The 12,240-nt window shown below is 58.5% G+C and overlaps 2 protein-coding genes across 2 annotated transcripts; both read left to right on the top strand.

Annotated features, from left to right (window-relative positions):
- Positions 1-322: 322 nt before the first annotated feature.
- LOC123354049 (golgin subfamily A member 6-like protein 4) lies at positions 323-2,717 on the top strand. Its single transcript, XM_044995667.1, has 2 exons — positions 323-939; positions 2,076-2,717. The coding sequence occupies exons 1-2, from the start codon at positions 801-803 to the stop codon at positions 2,519-2,521; spliced, it is 585 nt and encodes a 194-aa protein (XP_044851602.1). The 5' UTR covers positions 323-800; the 3' UTR covers positions 2,522-2,717.
- Positions 2,718-9,639: 6,922 nt separating this feature from the next.
- On the top strand, positions 9,640-11,409 carry LOC123354081 (guanine nucleotide-binding protein G(I)/G(S)/G(O) subunit gamma-7-like). The gene is made up of 2 exons (XM_044995744.1): positions 9,640-9,732; positions 11,180-11,409. The coding sequence occupies exons 1-2, from the start codon at positions 9,640-9,642 to the stop codon at positions 11,303-11,305; spliced, it is 219 nt and encodes a 72-aa protein (XP_044851679.1). The 3' UTR covers positions 11,306-11,409.
- The last annotated feature ends 831 nt before the right edge of the window (positions 11,410-12,240 follow it).

The following is a 12,240-nucleotide window of genomic DNA, read 5'->3' as shown; positions in this document are numbered from 1 at the left end:
CCGCCGCCATGTTGACCCGGCCCAGCTACGGCAGCCCCGATGGGTCACGCGTGCGTCTCGCGTCCGTACTGCAGGACGCTGCCATCTTGTCCCTCAACCGCCGCTGCGCTGGAGCCGTACGCGTGGGAGCCGCCATCTTGAACAGAAGCCGGGTACGGCGGCCGTCAAGGGTCCTCCAACTCCGAGAGCCTCCTAGCAGCCCCCCTACCCCAGCCCACAGTGCACCCGTATATAGGTGCCCTATACCTAGGGATGCCAACCCTCCAGGATTGTCCTGGAGTCTCCAGGAATTAAAGATTCATCTTTCATTAAAGAGTATGTTGTGATGAAACCTCCAGGAATACATCCAACCAAAACTGGCAACCCGGACTGTACCACGCCAGGCTGTTAAACCAGATCAGCTTCCCCTCGTGTAGACGCAGGTCTGGCGCTGCTATTCCTGTATGGGAAGGGGAATAAACTAGACCAGCATAAGGCACCTTTATCCCCGTGTAAACCCTGCTCCACACTACGAGTCTAGGTCGAATTTAGCAGCCTTAGGCTCTTATCACTGATTTCTGTACTGCTCCCTGGTGAGGGGTTTAGCTCTAAAATCGACCTCGCTGGGTCGAATCTGGGGTAGTGCGGACGCAGTTCGACGCTATTGGCCTCCGGGAGCTATCCCAGAGTGCTCCACTGTGACCGCTCTGGGCAGCACTCTCATCTCGGCTGCACTGGCCAGGTAAGACAGGAAAAGCCCCGGGAACTTTTGAATTTCATTTCCTGTTTGGCCAGCGTGGGGAGCTGATCAGCAGGTGACCATGCCGAGCTCCTCAGCACAGGGGACCATGCAGTCCCAGACTCCCAAAGGAGATCCAGCCTGGACCGAGCGGGAGGTGCTGGATCTGATCTCTATATGGGGAGAACTCCGGGACCACGACCCCGGGAAAGGCACCTCTGGTGAGTGTAACTTTGTACATATAATACAGGCCTTAAAAGCCAGCGTGTTAATGATTAATTTACCATACCTCCGTGTTTTCCGGACATGTCCGGCTTTTTAGTTCTAAAATCCTGTCCGGGAGGAATTTTTAAATATCTCAAAACGTCCGGGGAAATACGGACCTGTGGTAACCCGAGATCATCCGTTGTGGCAGCTGCAGATCAGCTCTGGGGCATGCGGAGCCCCCTGAACCTTTGGGGGGCGGCTGGATTAGCTGCTTCTAACCAATCTATGGAGTGGGCCGCCGCCGATCAGCTGTTTTGGCAGGGAGCCAGCAGATGAGCCCACGTGGCTGCAGGTTCTCACCCGGGGCAGATCAAAGTGGCCCGTCTCCAGGGCAGGGCAGAACGGGTTTTTACTCCTCCCTGTCCCGAGGAGCAGGATCAGCAGCTCCTCTCCCCCTCGGCTCCGGGAAATGTCAGTTCCCCCTTGAGTGGGCTGCTGCTGCTGGGAGCAGGGGGGCTGCTCCCTCAGGCTGAGCGGCTGAGAGCCCGTGTGAGTTAGAAACCCCCCCCCCCTCCGTGCAGCGGCCCCTGGGCCAGAAGTGCACTCAGAGCCCTTCATGGGGGTGAGTGGTTCCCACCCAGCTGGTAAGATGAGACCCAGGAGAGAGCAGGTTCTGAGCTGTTCGCTGTTTGGCTGACAGGGATCTTTCCTGCTACTAGCCACGCGGTGGGGGGGGGGGGGTTGAAGGAATCATCCTGGAGAATTGGGGGGGGGGTTTGGATTGTGCTGCACATTCAGCCTAAAACCTCAGCCCCACCTTTAAATGGCCAACCCAAGGGGCTTTGCTGGGTATGGGACAGGAGGGCGCTGCTGTTTGAAACCGTTCCCACACCTTACGAAGGCTGAAGAAGCCGAACCCCTTTGCCTCCCCATGGCTGCCTGCAAGCCGAATTCTGCTGCCCAGCCGAGCGTGTGTCATGTCTCACGCCAAACCGGCCGGCCCTCAATATAAGAGGCAAAATGCGACCTTGCACCCAACGCACATGTGCTATGTAATGTGAATCGCTTGATTCAGTGTGAAATTGTTTCCCCTTGTTCTCTAAAATGTGTCCTTTTTAAATACAACTCTCCCTTTTTTTCCCTCCCACAGCTGCAAATGTTTCTATGCTCCCCCGATCGTTTCCGTCCCAGAGGCTGGCGCGGATTAGAAGGCGAAACAAACGCACGTGCGACGAGATGTTCTCCGAACTCTTGCAGGCTGCAAGAGCCCAGCAGAATGCGTGGAGGCAAACAGTGGCAGAGTTCAGGAAAGCCGACAATGAACGCCAGGAGAGGAGGCGGGAGCGAGAGGAGAGGTGGCGGGAGCGAGAGGAGAGGTGGCGGGAGCAGGAGGAGAGGTGGCGGGAGCAGGAGGAGAGGTGGCGGCAGCGTGATGGGAGGACACGGGATGCAATGCTGAGGCTAATCCAGGAGCAAACTGACCTGCTCAGGCGTCTGGTGGAGCTGCAGGAAAGGCAGCAGGAGCACAGAGCGCCGCTGCAGTCCCTGTATAACCGCCTGCCCTCCTCCCCAAGTTCCACATCCTCCTCACCCTGACGCCCAAGAACGAGAGCGCGAGGGGAGGGCTACGGGCACCCGGCCTCTCCACCCCAGAGGACTGCCCAGGCAATGGAAGTCTGGCATTCAATACGTTTTGAAGTGCAGTGTGGCCTTGTCTTTCCCTCCTCCCCTCATCCCCCACCCCACCCGGTGCTTCCCGCCTCCCCCACCCCTCCTGGGCTACCTTGCGAGTTTCCCCCCTATTTGTGTGATGAGTTAATAAAGAATGAATGATTTGGAAACAATCATGACTTTATTGCCTCTGAAACCGGTGATCGAAAGGGGGAGGTCGGTTGGCTTACAGGGAAGTAGAGTCAACCAAGGGGGCAGGTTTTCATCAAGGAGAAACAAACAGAACTGTCACACCGTAGCCTGGCCAGTCATGAAACTGGTTTTCAAAGCTGCTCTGATGCGCAGGGCGCCCTGCTGTGCTCTTCTAACCTCCCGGGTGTCTGGCTGTGTGTAATCGGCTGCCAGGCAATTTGCCTCAACCTCCCACCCCGCCATAAACGTCTCTCCCCTACTCACAGAGATTGTGGAGCACACAGCAGGCAGCAATTACAATGGGAATATTGGTTTTGCTGAGGTCTAACCTAGTCAGTTAACGGCGCCAGCGCACTTTTCAATGTCCAAATGTGGATTGAGAACTGGTTAATGGACAGGGAACAAAGGGTAGGAATTAATGGTAAATTCTCAGAATGGAGAGGGGTAACTAGTGGTGTTCCCCAAGGGTCAGTCCTAGGACCAATCCTATTCAATTTATTCATAAATGATCTGGAGAAAGGGGTAAACAGTGAGGTGGCAAAGTTTGCAGATGATACTAAACTACTCAAGATAGTTAAGACCAAAGCAGATTGTGAAGAACTTCAAAAAGATCTCACAAAACTAAGTGATTGGGCAACAAAATGGCAAATGAAATTTAATGTGGATAAATGTAAAGTAACGCACATTGGAAAAAATAACCCCAACTATACATACAACATGATGGGGGCTAATTTAGCTACAACGAGTCAGGAAAAAGGTCTTGGAGTTATCGTGGATAGTTCTCTGAAGATGTCCACGCAGTGTGCAGAGGTGGTCAAAAAAGCAAACAGGGTGTTAGGAATCATTAAAAAGGGGATAGAGAATAAGACTGAGAATATATTATTGCCCTTATATAAATCCATGGTACGCCCACATCTCGAATACTGTGTACAGATGTGGTCTCCTCACCTCAAAAAAGATATTCTAGCACTAGAAAAGGTTCCGAAAAGAGCAACTAAAATGATTAGGGGTTTAGAGAGGGTCCCATATGAGGAAAGATTAAAGAGGCTAGGACTCTTCAGTTTGGAAAAGAGAAGACTAAGGGGGGACATGATAGAGGTATATAAAATCATGAGTGATGTTGAGAAAGTGGATAAGGAAAAGTTATTTACTTATTCCCATAATACAAGAACTAGGGGTCACCAAATGAAATTAATAGGCAGCAGGTTTACAACAAATAAAAGGAAGTTCTTCTTCACGCAGCGCACAGTCAACTTGTGGAACTCCTTACCTGAGGAGGTTGTGAAGGCTAGGACTATAACAATGTTTAAAAGGGGACTGGATAAATTCATGGTGGCTAAGTCCATAAATGGCTATTAGCCAGGATGGGTAAGAATGGTGTCCCTAGCCTCTGTTCGTCAGAGGATGGAGATGGATGGCAGGAGAGAGATCACTTGATCATTGCCTGTTAGGTTCACTCCCTCAGGGGCACCTGGCATTGGCCACTGTCGGTAGACAGATACTGGGCTAGATGGACCTTTGGTCTGACCCGGTACGGCCGTTCTTATGTTCTTATTCTACTGCAATTCTGCACTCGCTCAGCCTGCTCCTTACTACTGTCCAGGGTGCCTGTGTACGGCTTCATGAGCCAGGGCATTAAGGGGTAGGCTGGGTCCCTGAGGATAACTATTGGCATTTCAACATCCCCAACCGTCATTTTCTGGTCTGGGAAGTAAATTACTCCCTGCAGCTGTTCAAACAGACCTGAGTTCCTGAAGATGTGAGTATCATGTACCTTTCCCAACCATCCCATGCTGATGTTGGTGAAACGTCCCTTGTGATCCACCAGTGCTTGCAGCACCATTGAGAAGTGCCCCTTGCGGTTTATGTACTGGCGGCCCTGGTGCTCCGGTGCCAAGATAGGGATATGGGTTCCATCAGTTAGGGAATCCCATTGCAGCAAAGCCATCCACTATGACCTGCCCATTTCCCAGAGTCACTACCCTTGACAGCAGCAGCTCAGTGACCGCGTTGGCTGCTTGGATCACAGCAGCCCCCACAGTAGTTTTACCCACTCCAAATTGATGCCCGACTGACCCGGTAGCTGCCTGTCATTGCAAACTTCCACAGGGCTATCGCCACTCGCTTCTCAGCTGTGAGGGCTGCTCTCATCTTGGTATTCTGGCACTTCAGGGCAGGGGAAAGCAAGTCACAAAGTTCCATGAAAGTGCCCTTACGCCTGCAAAAGTTTCGCAGCCACTGGGAATCATCCCAGACCTGCAACACTATGCGGCCCCACCAGGTGTGCTTGTTTCCCGGGCCCGGAATCAGCGTTCCACGGCATGACCCTGCCCCATTACCACCATGATGTCCCATTGCCAGGGCCCGTGCTTTGAGATAAGTCTGTATCCATGTCCTCATCACTCTCGTGGTCGTGCTGTCGTCGCCTCCTCGCCTGCTTTTGCAGGTTCTGCACATACTGCAGGATAATGCGTGAGGTGTTTACAATGCTCACCGCAGCAGCGGTGAGCTGAGCAGGCTCCATGCTTGCCATGGTCTGGCATCTGCAGGAGAGCAGAGTTGCAGTGGAAGCGGTGGATGATGACGGATGCCACAAGAATAGATATTTATACCGAACGACGAGAGGACCCGTGAGGTGGATTAATGGCACCAGGACAGCAGAGTTGCAGTGGAAGCGGTGGAGGACGATGGTTAGCACCACGTACATTTCCCAAGGAAGAACACAGGTACCCGGGAGCCCATGACAGACAACATGGGGAAATTTGCTATCGAGGCAATAGCAGCAGAGCAGAGTTGCAGCGGAAGCGGTGGAGGACGATGGTTAGCAGGCCGACTGCACCGTCTGCTGCCAGCAGCACCCCGGACACAACCGCAGCGGTGTCGGTGAGCTGAGAAGAGCGGGCTGCACGCTTGCCGTGGGATGGCGTCTGCACAGAACAAAGGCGCGAAACGATTGTCTGCCGTTGCTTTCATGGAGGGAGGGGGCGACTGACGACATGTACCCAAAACCACCCGCGACAATGTTTTTGCCCCATCAGGCATTGGGAGCTTAACCCAGAATTCCAGTGGGTGGCGGAGACTGCAGGAACTGTGGGATAGCTACCCACAGTGCACCGCTTCGTAAGTCAACGCTAGCCACGGTAGTGAGGTCGCACGCCGCCAACTCAATGCACTCAGTGTGGACATACGCAATCGACTGTATAAAATCGATTTCTAAAAACCAACTTCTATCAAACCGACCTAATTTCGTAGCATAGACATCCCCTGTGTATGTAACTGCATGAGCCGTTCTTACCCGCGCTACAGACCCCGGTGCTGAGTCAGCAGCCTCGTAATCTGCCATAGGCGGCTTGTACGGTGACTCGGCGCCATGTCGGGCTAGAGCGGTTCCAGACGCACATACCGGGGCCTGTTCCCTCTGAAAGGCAAAGCAGCCTGGTTCTGTTCCCAGCTGTACCTGCTGTGACCACAGACCAGCTCTCTGTTCCGGGGAACTGTACTCCGGGAACTGGGCTTTCATGGCACAGAGCCGTCCGAGAGGCATACGTGGTGAACAGTGAGGGTAATTAACCCCTTGACAAGGGGTCCTGGCGGAGCCTCCATCCCTGACAGTCTTTACATGAAGACGGGATGTTTTTCTAAACAACCCACTCGCCTCCAGACAGGAACTGAATCCCACCCGGGAATTCGCATGGCCGGTTAGACATGGGGGCAGATTAGGTGATCACATGGGTCCCCTTGGAATCTATGACCGAGCCCTTCCTAGCAACCCTGCGCTGGCTGGAACGTGTCCCGTCATCCCGAGGCTGCTGCAGCCAGGCTCGAATGGCTCTTTGAGCCCCACAAACGGTGCAGGCTGTATCGCCTCCACCCCGCAGCTCCTTCCATCTCTAGGCAGGCTCTGCTACTGCGCCCATCATGGTGGTATCGAAGCTGCCCCCTCTTTCCGGTTCCTCGCCCCATCTACCGCCCCACCCTCTGCCCCTTTATCACCAGCCGGCGCCCCCTGCCCTCCTGCCGCTCTCCGGTGGGGCTGAGGTGGGGGGGGGCAGTGGACGCGAGTCCCGATCACGCGCTGAGAAGCAGCCGGGTGAGGCCCGGCCGGGACACAGCGGGTGTCCTGCGACCCAGGCCCCATGAGCAGATTTCTCCCCCTGCCCCACCTCGCCTTTACGCCAACAGCCGTGACCTCCCGGGGCCCCGAGCCAGACGGGCCGGATGCCCGGGCCAAGGGGAGTCTGCCTTCAAAGCAGCGTGACCGCCACTGACCTCCACCCCTGTCTGCCAGCCTCGGGGGTGGCCAGCAGGCTGGAGGGGGGACCGTGGCTGGGGGTGACCCCGGAAAGCCAGGGTTCGGGGTCCCTGCACAGCCACCCCCCTTTTCCCAGCTGCCAGCCAGCGAGGGACCCCACTTGCCCCGTGTCAGCCAGAACTGCCCGAGGGGGACGGATTTCGCAGCGGGGCCTGCAGCTGCGTCCGAGCCCGCCTGGCAGGTTGGAAATGCCCAGCCCCTGCCCGGGGGTTAGAGCCGCAGGAGAGAAGCAGCTCCCTGCCCCCAGATCTGCTCATCCTTTGCCTGCAGCTCTTCCCAGGAGGCCCCTGGGGTCCCGTAACACCAGAGGTTTGCCTGTGGGCTCATGAACACAGCGTGGCAGGCAGGACTCCTGGCTTCTTTTCCAAGTGCAAGGAGGGGAGTGGGGCCTAGTGCTTAGAGCAGGGAGGGGGCTGGGAGCCAGGACTTCTGGGTTCCATCCCTGGCTCTGGGAAGGGAGTGGGGCCTAGTGGTTAGAGCAGGGAGGGGGCTGGGAGCCAGGACTTCTGGGTTCCATCCCTGGCTCTGGGAAGGGAGTGGGGTCCAGTGGTTAGAGCAGGGAGGGGGCTGGGAGCCAGGACTTCTGGGTTCCATCCCTGGCACCGGGAAGGGAGTGGTGCCTAGTGGTTACAGCAGGGAGGGGGTGCTGGGAGCCAGGGCTCCTGGGTTCCATCCCCAGCTCTAGGAAGGGAGTGGGGTCTAGTGGTTAGAGCAGGGAGGGGGCTGGGAGCCAGAACTCCTGGGTTCCATCCCTGGCTCTGGGAAGGGAGTGGTGCCTAGTGGTTAGAGCAGGGAGGGGGGCTGGGAGCCAGGGCTCCTGGGTTCCATCCCTGGCACCGGGAAGGGAGTGGGGCCTAGTGGTTAGAGCAGGGAGGGGGCTGGGAGCCAGAACTCCTGGGTTCCATCCCTGGCTCTGGGAAGGGAGTGGTGCCTAGTGGTTAGAGCAGGGAGGGGGGCTGGGAGCCAGGACTCCTGGGTTCCATCCCTGTCTCTGGGAAGGGAGTGGTGCCTAGTGGTTAGAGCAGGGAGGGGGCTGGGAGCCAGGACTCCTGGGTTCTATACCCAGCGGCGGGAGGGGAGTGGGGTCTAGTGGTTGGACTGAGGACGAGGGGATCTGGGAAGGACTCCTGGGTTCCAAGGCATGATTGCCACGCTCTCCCCTCCCCCACCACTGCGAGCCCTTCACCCCAGGAGCAGCCGGCAATAGCTCCGGCTGCGCTCAGGGCCAAGACGCTGCCAGGGAAAACGCTGCCCGGCCCAGCAGGGGGCGCCCCGGAGCCGCTGCCACACTTTGCTGGGTGACATTTCGCTCTGTCCAGGGCCCAGCCGGCTTCAAAGGCATCAAAGCCCGTGGGGCGGGCGGGGAGGCCGGACTGAACCGCTGCCTGTCGGGAGCGAGGGCAGGCAGGGGGTGGCCAGGGCTGGGGGGGATAAATAGGGCAGAGGCGGGGGCATCGGGGGGCGGGTGGAGACTGAGAGAACCGGGCAGCGATACAGCACCTGGGGAGCGCGCCGGGCTGCAGACTGGGGGGAACGTGTGTCGCCATCGCAGGTGAGCGGAGCAACCCCGTCGGGGGGGGGGGAAGAGCCAGAAAACAGACCCTGATTTTGATCCCCCCTCCCCCAAATCGAGACAACAGGGAGGCCGTGGAATTGGTAAGAAGTTCGGATCAGGGCCGGGCTCCAATGCCGGGTCTCAGGACCGGAGGGGATGAGTTTCACGGGCGGCTGGAGGACTCAGATGGCTCCTGCCGGTATCGGCCCAGCTCTGGGACAGCCTGTTCCCGGGGCAGGAGCGAGAAGTGGGTGCAGGGATCAAACCCCAACAGTGCATGTGTGAGACCCCCAGCCTGAGCTTGGAATAGGACCCAGGAGTCTCGGTCCGGGGGGGGGACAGAACTCCTGGCTTGTAGCTCCGCTTCTGGAAGGGGAAACTGGCCAGAGGGAGGCCTGGGTGTCCACATTCCTCGCTTCTATCCCGTTCTCAGCATGGGGTCGAGTGCTTAGGGCAGGGCGGGAGCCAGGAGTCCTGGCTTCTAACAGCTCTACCACTTGGTTGGTGACGCCAGGCCAAGTCACGGCCACGCTCTGTGCCTCAGTTTCCCCACCTATTCAGTGGTGCTATGACCTGTGTTGCAGAGCAGAGAGCAGGAGTGTGAACCAACTCTCCCAAAGTGCTCCAAGACCCGTGGGCAGCTGGAGGGATGGGAAAGGATGATTAACGTGACTATAAACGACGTGCCACGTGTGTGTAATAATGGAAGGATAAAGGGGATGGGTGCCCAGGCTTCCTGGGCCAAGTGTTGTGCCTGCCCCAATCCGTTGTCATGCGCTGTTAGATATCTGCCATGCCCCGCCCCAGAGGTGGCTGCATTTCAGCGGCCGGTCACAGGCATTTGGGAGTCTTCGGATCGGCTGCCATTTAAACGTCACGGACTTTTGCCTGCTGCTTCGGTTCTCGTGGAGCAGCCTGCAGGCTGGTGGAGTTCAGCATCCTCACCCCCTCGTTGGTCTAACCCGGCCCCCCTGTGCCCTGCAGATGTTGGGGAAGGCGGCCAGCTGCAATCACACAAGCCAGGGCCGGAGGGCAGTGGAGCAGCTGCGGACAGAAGCCGGGCTGGAGAGAATGAAGGTGACACGACCCCCCCCCCCCCACACACACACACTCCTTACACCGGGGAATTCACTTGGTGCTGGATTGGCAGGGCCCGGCTTTTCCCCGCCCGTGAGGGGGAGACGGGAGTTCTCCAGGCCCTGGCTCAGGCCGAGCAGGACTCCTGGGTTCTCTTCCTAGCTCAGACTCTGTTTCTGCCCCTGCCCCCACCAGAAACCAGCCTGAGGCCTAACAAACTCGCGTCATGGGGAGGAGCAGGAGAGGTGACGGGGAATTGACATGACAGGCTCCCAGTTAGGGGGGGGATCTTTCCCCAGGCGGGCACGGCCCAGAGGCAGAACCATTTGATTGCGGGGGGCAGGGAGGGGCACAGCCTTGCCCCACGCCAGAGCTGCCTGCCCCTGCCACGGCTCAGATCTCCCCCTATAGGGTAGCAGCGCACAGGGGCCTGAGGAGGGGCAGTGGGGAGTCCCTTTCCAGACCTCCTGCCCAGGGTGCGTGGGGGGGTTCCAGCTCCGCGTTGGGCCGGGCACAGGCCGAGTTCAGGCTGTTCCGTCCTCAGGCCCCTGTTTACAGGACGGATGAGGGGAAGGAACATGGTAATTGCCCGGGAGGTGGTGGCGGGGTCAGGCCAGCGTGTTCCTTTCACGCGTGATTTAGCACGGCCCAGCACAAAGCCAGATCCTGCCGGGATCAGCTGCAAAGTTGACTCCGAAAGGGGGAGGCCGCGTGGGGGGATGGGAGGGGGGAGGCCCCTGGCCCCTTTCAACTGTGCCAGGATGGGGCTCTCCCCGCTGGCACTGACCCACACCAGGCCCTACGTAAAGCCTGGGCTGAGCTCTCTGCCCAGAGCTGGTTTCCCGTCCGCGCGATGGTGCTTTGTGGTGACATCCTGGCTGGAGTTGTGGGGCAGGGGCTGGAAGTCAGGACTCCTGGGGGCTGTTGCCTCCTCTGGGAGGACAATAGGCTCTAGTGGTTAGAGCAAGGGAGTGGGAATCAGGGACTCACACTCCAGGGCCTCCCCGAGACAGGGATAGAACCAGGGAGTCCCGGTTCCCAGCACGCCCCTGCTCTGGCCACTCGACCCCACCCCGCTTCCAGGGAGGGTGCTGGGAACCAGGCCTCCTGGGTTCTGTCCCTGTTTCTGGGAAGCCCGGCAGGGTAAGGTCCTGACTCCCACGCCCCTTCTCTAACCACTAGACCCTACTTCCTTCCCAGATCTGGGAACAGAACCCAGGAGTCCTGACTCCCAGTGCTCCCCGCTCTAACCACTAGACCCCACTTCCCTCCCAGATCTGGGAACAGAACCCAGGAGTCCTGACTCCCAGTGCTCCCCGCTCTAACCACTAGACCCCACTTCCCTCCCAGATCTGGGAACAGAACCCAGGAGTCCTGACTCCCAGTGCTCCCTGCTCTAACCACCCCGCTGTTTGGCTTTGTTCACCTGCCTTCTCTCCCCTTCTAGGTCTCCAAGGCAGCCCGCGAGCTGCTGCAGTACTGCCGGGCGCACGCCCAGAGCGACCCGCTGCTGACCGGGGTCCCTGCCTCTGCCAACCCCTTCAAAGACAAGAAAACCTGCAGCATCCTGTGAGGTCCCTGGACCCAGAGCCCCATCCGGACAACCGGGAGCAGCCTCTGAAGAGGGGGGCAGCTGGGTTCCTATCACCGTCCCCGCTCCCACCGCTGTGACCTGGCCCCAGCCAACCAAGAGGGAGCAGGCATGACGGGGTTCCTTGTGTCCCCCCCTGCTCCCCTCCCCCCCACCAGGTCAGCGCAGCCTCCGTGTGCAGAGAGCAGGAGACTTTCCGACCCCTGGGCCCCGATCCCTCCTGGTGTAAATCAGGCAAGAGGAGGAGCAGGGAGTTGGGGGGAAAGCGTGGCCCTGCTGCAGCTGGGGGGGCTTTGCCATCACTTTCGAAGTGGCCAGGATCTCCCCCCCGGTGCAGCACCCCCCTCATCAGTCACAGCCTCGTGCACACACGCTGGGGAAGGGGAGCCAGGCCAGGCCTGACTGCAGGGCACGGGAGCCCCAGGGCCTAGCAGCCCCACCCCGGGGAGAAGATGGATACTCACCTCTGCCACCGACTCCCTGTGTGACCCCAGGAAAGTCACTTCCACTCCCTCGTGCCTCAGTTTCCTCATCTGTGAAATGGGGATGATACTTCCCAGGATGTGGGACTGGGAAGCTCTGGGTTAATACAGTGATAATGGCCTGGTAGGCAGACAGCTACAGCCTGCCACTGCAGGGAGCCGAGTTAGCGATGGCAGCCGGTTCTGGTGGGTACCGGGCCCAGCCGCACCGGCTCACTTCGCACAGGCAGTAAGGGCTCCAGATCCCCACTGATCAGAACCAGGAACCGCCTCGCTGTGTGTTTGTGCAACCCCCGGGGCCCTGATCACAGCTGATTCTCCCGTAACACCCTTTCTAATAAAGCATCTGCAGCCCAGTCTCCCCCCGTGCCGAGTGCTTCCCGCAGCTTGGAGATGGACACTAGCCTGGGCCCTTTCGGTTCCTGCTTGGCCGGT

This window comes from Mauremys mutica, chromosome 20 (assembly GCF_020497125.1).
Source record: "Mauremys mutica isolate MM-2020 ecotype Southern chromosome 20, ASM2049712v1, whole genome shotgun sequence".
NCBI classification, from domain to species: domain Eukaryota; kingdom Metazoa; phylum Chordata; order Testudines; family Geoemydidae; genus Mauremys; species Mauremys mutica.
The sequence above is the reverse complement of the archived record's forward strand: the minus strand, read 5'-3'. Positions and strand labels throughout refer to the sequence as shown.

Bases quoted from the DNA above. Each gene is read 5' to 3' on its own strand.
- LOC123354049 (XM_044995667.1), top strand. From the start codon at position 801: ATGCCGAGCTCCTCAGCACAGGGGACCATGCAGTCCCAGACTCCCAAA. The intron at 940-2,075 runs GTGAGTGTAACT...TCCCTCCCACAG, and splicing joins CCCCGGGAAAGGCACCTCTG to CTGCAAATGTTTCTATGCTC.
- LOC123354081 (XM_044995744.1), top strand. From the start codon at position 9,640: ATGTTGGGGAAGGCGGCCAGCTGCAATCACACAAGCCAGGGCCGGAGG. The intron at 9,733-11,179 runs GTGACACGACCC...CTCCCCTTCTAG, and splicing joins CCGGGCTGGAGAGAATGAAG to GTCTCCAAGGCAGCCCGCGA.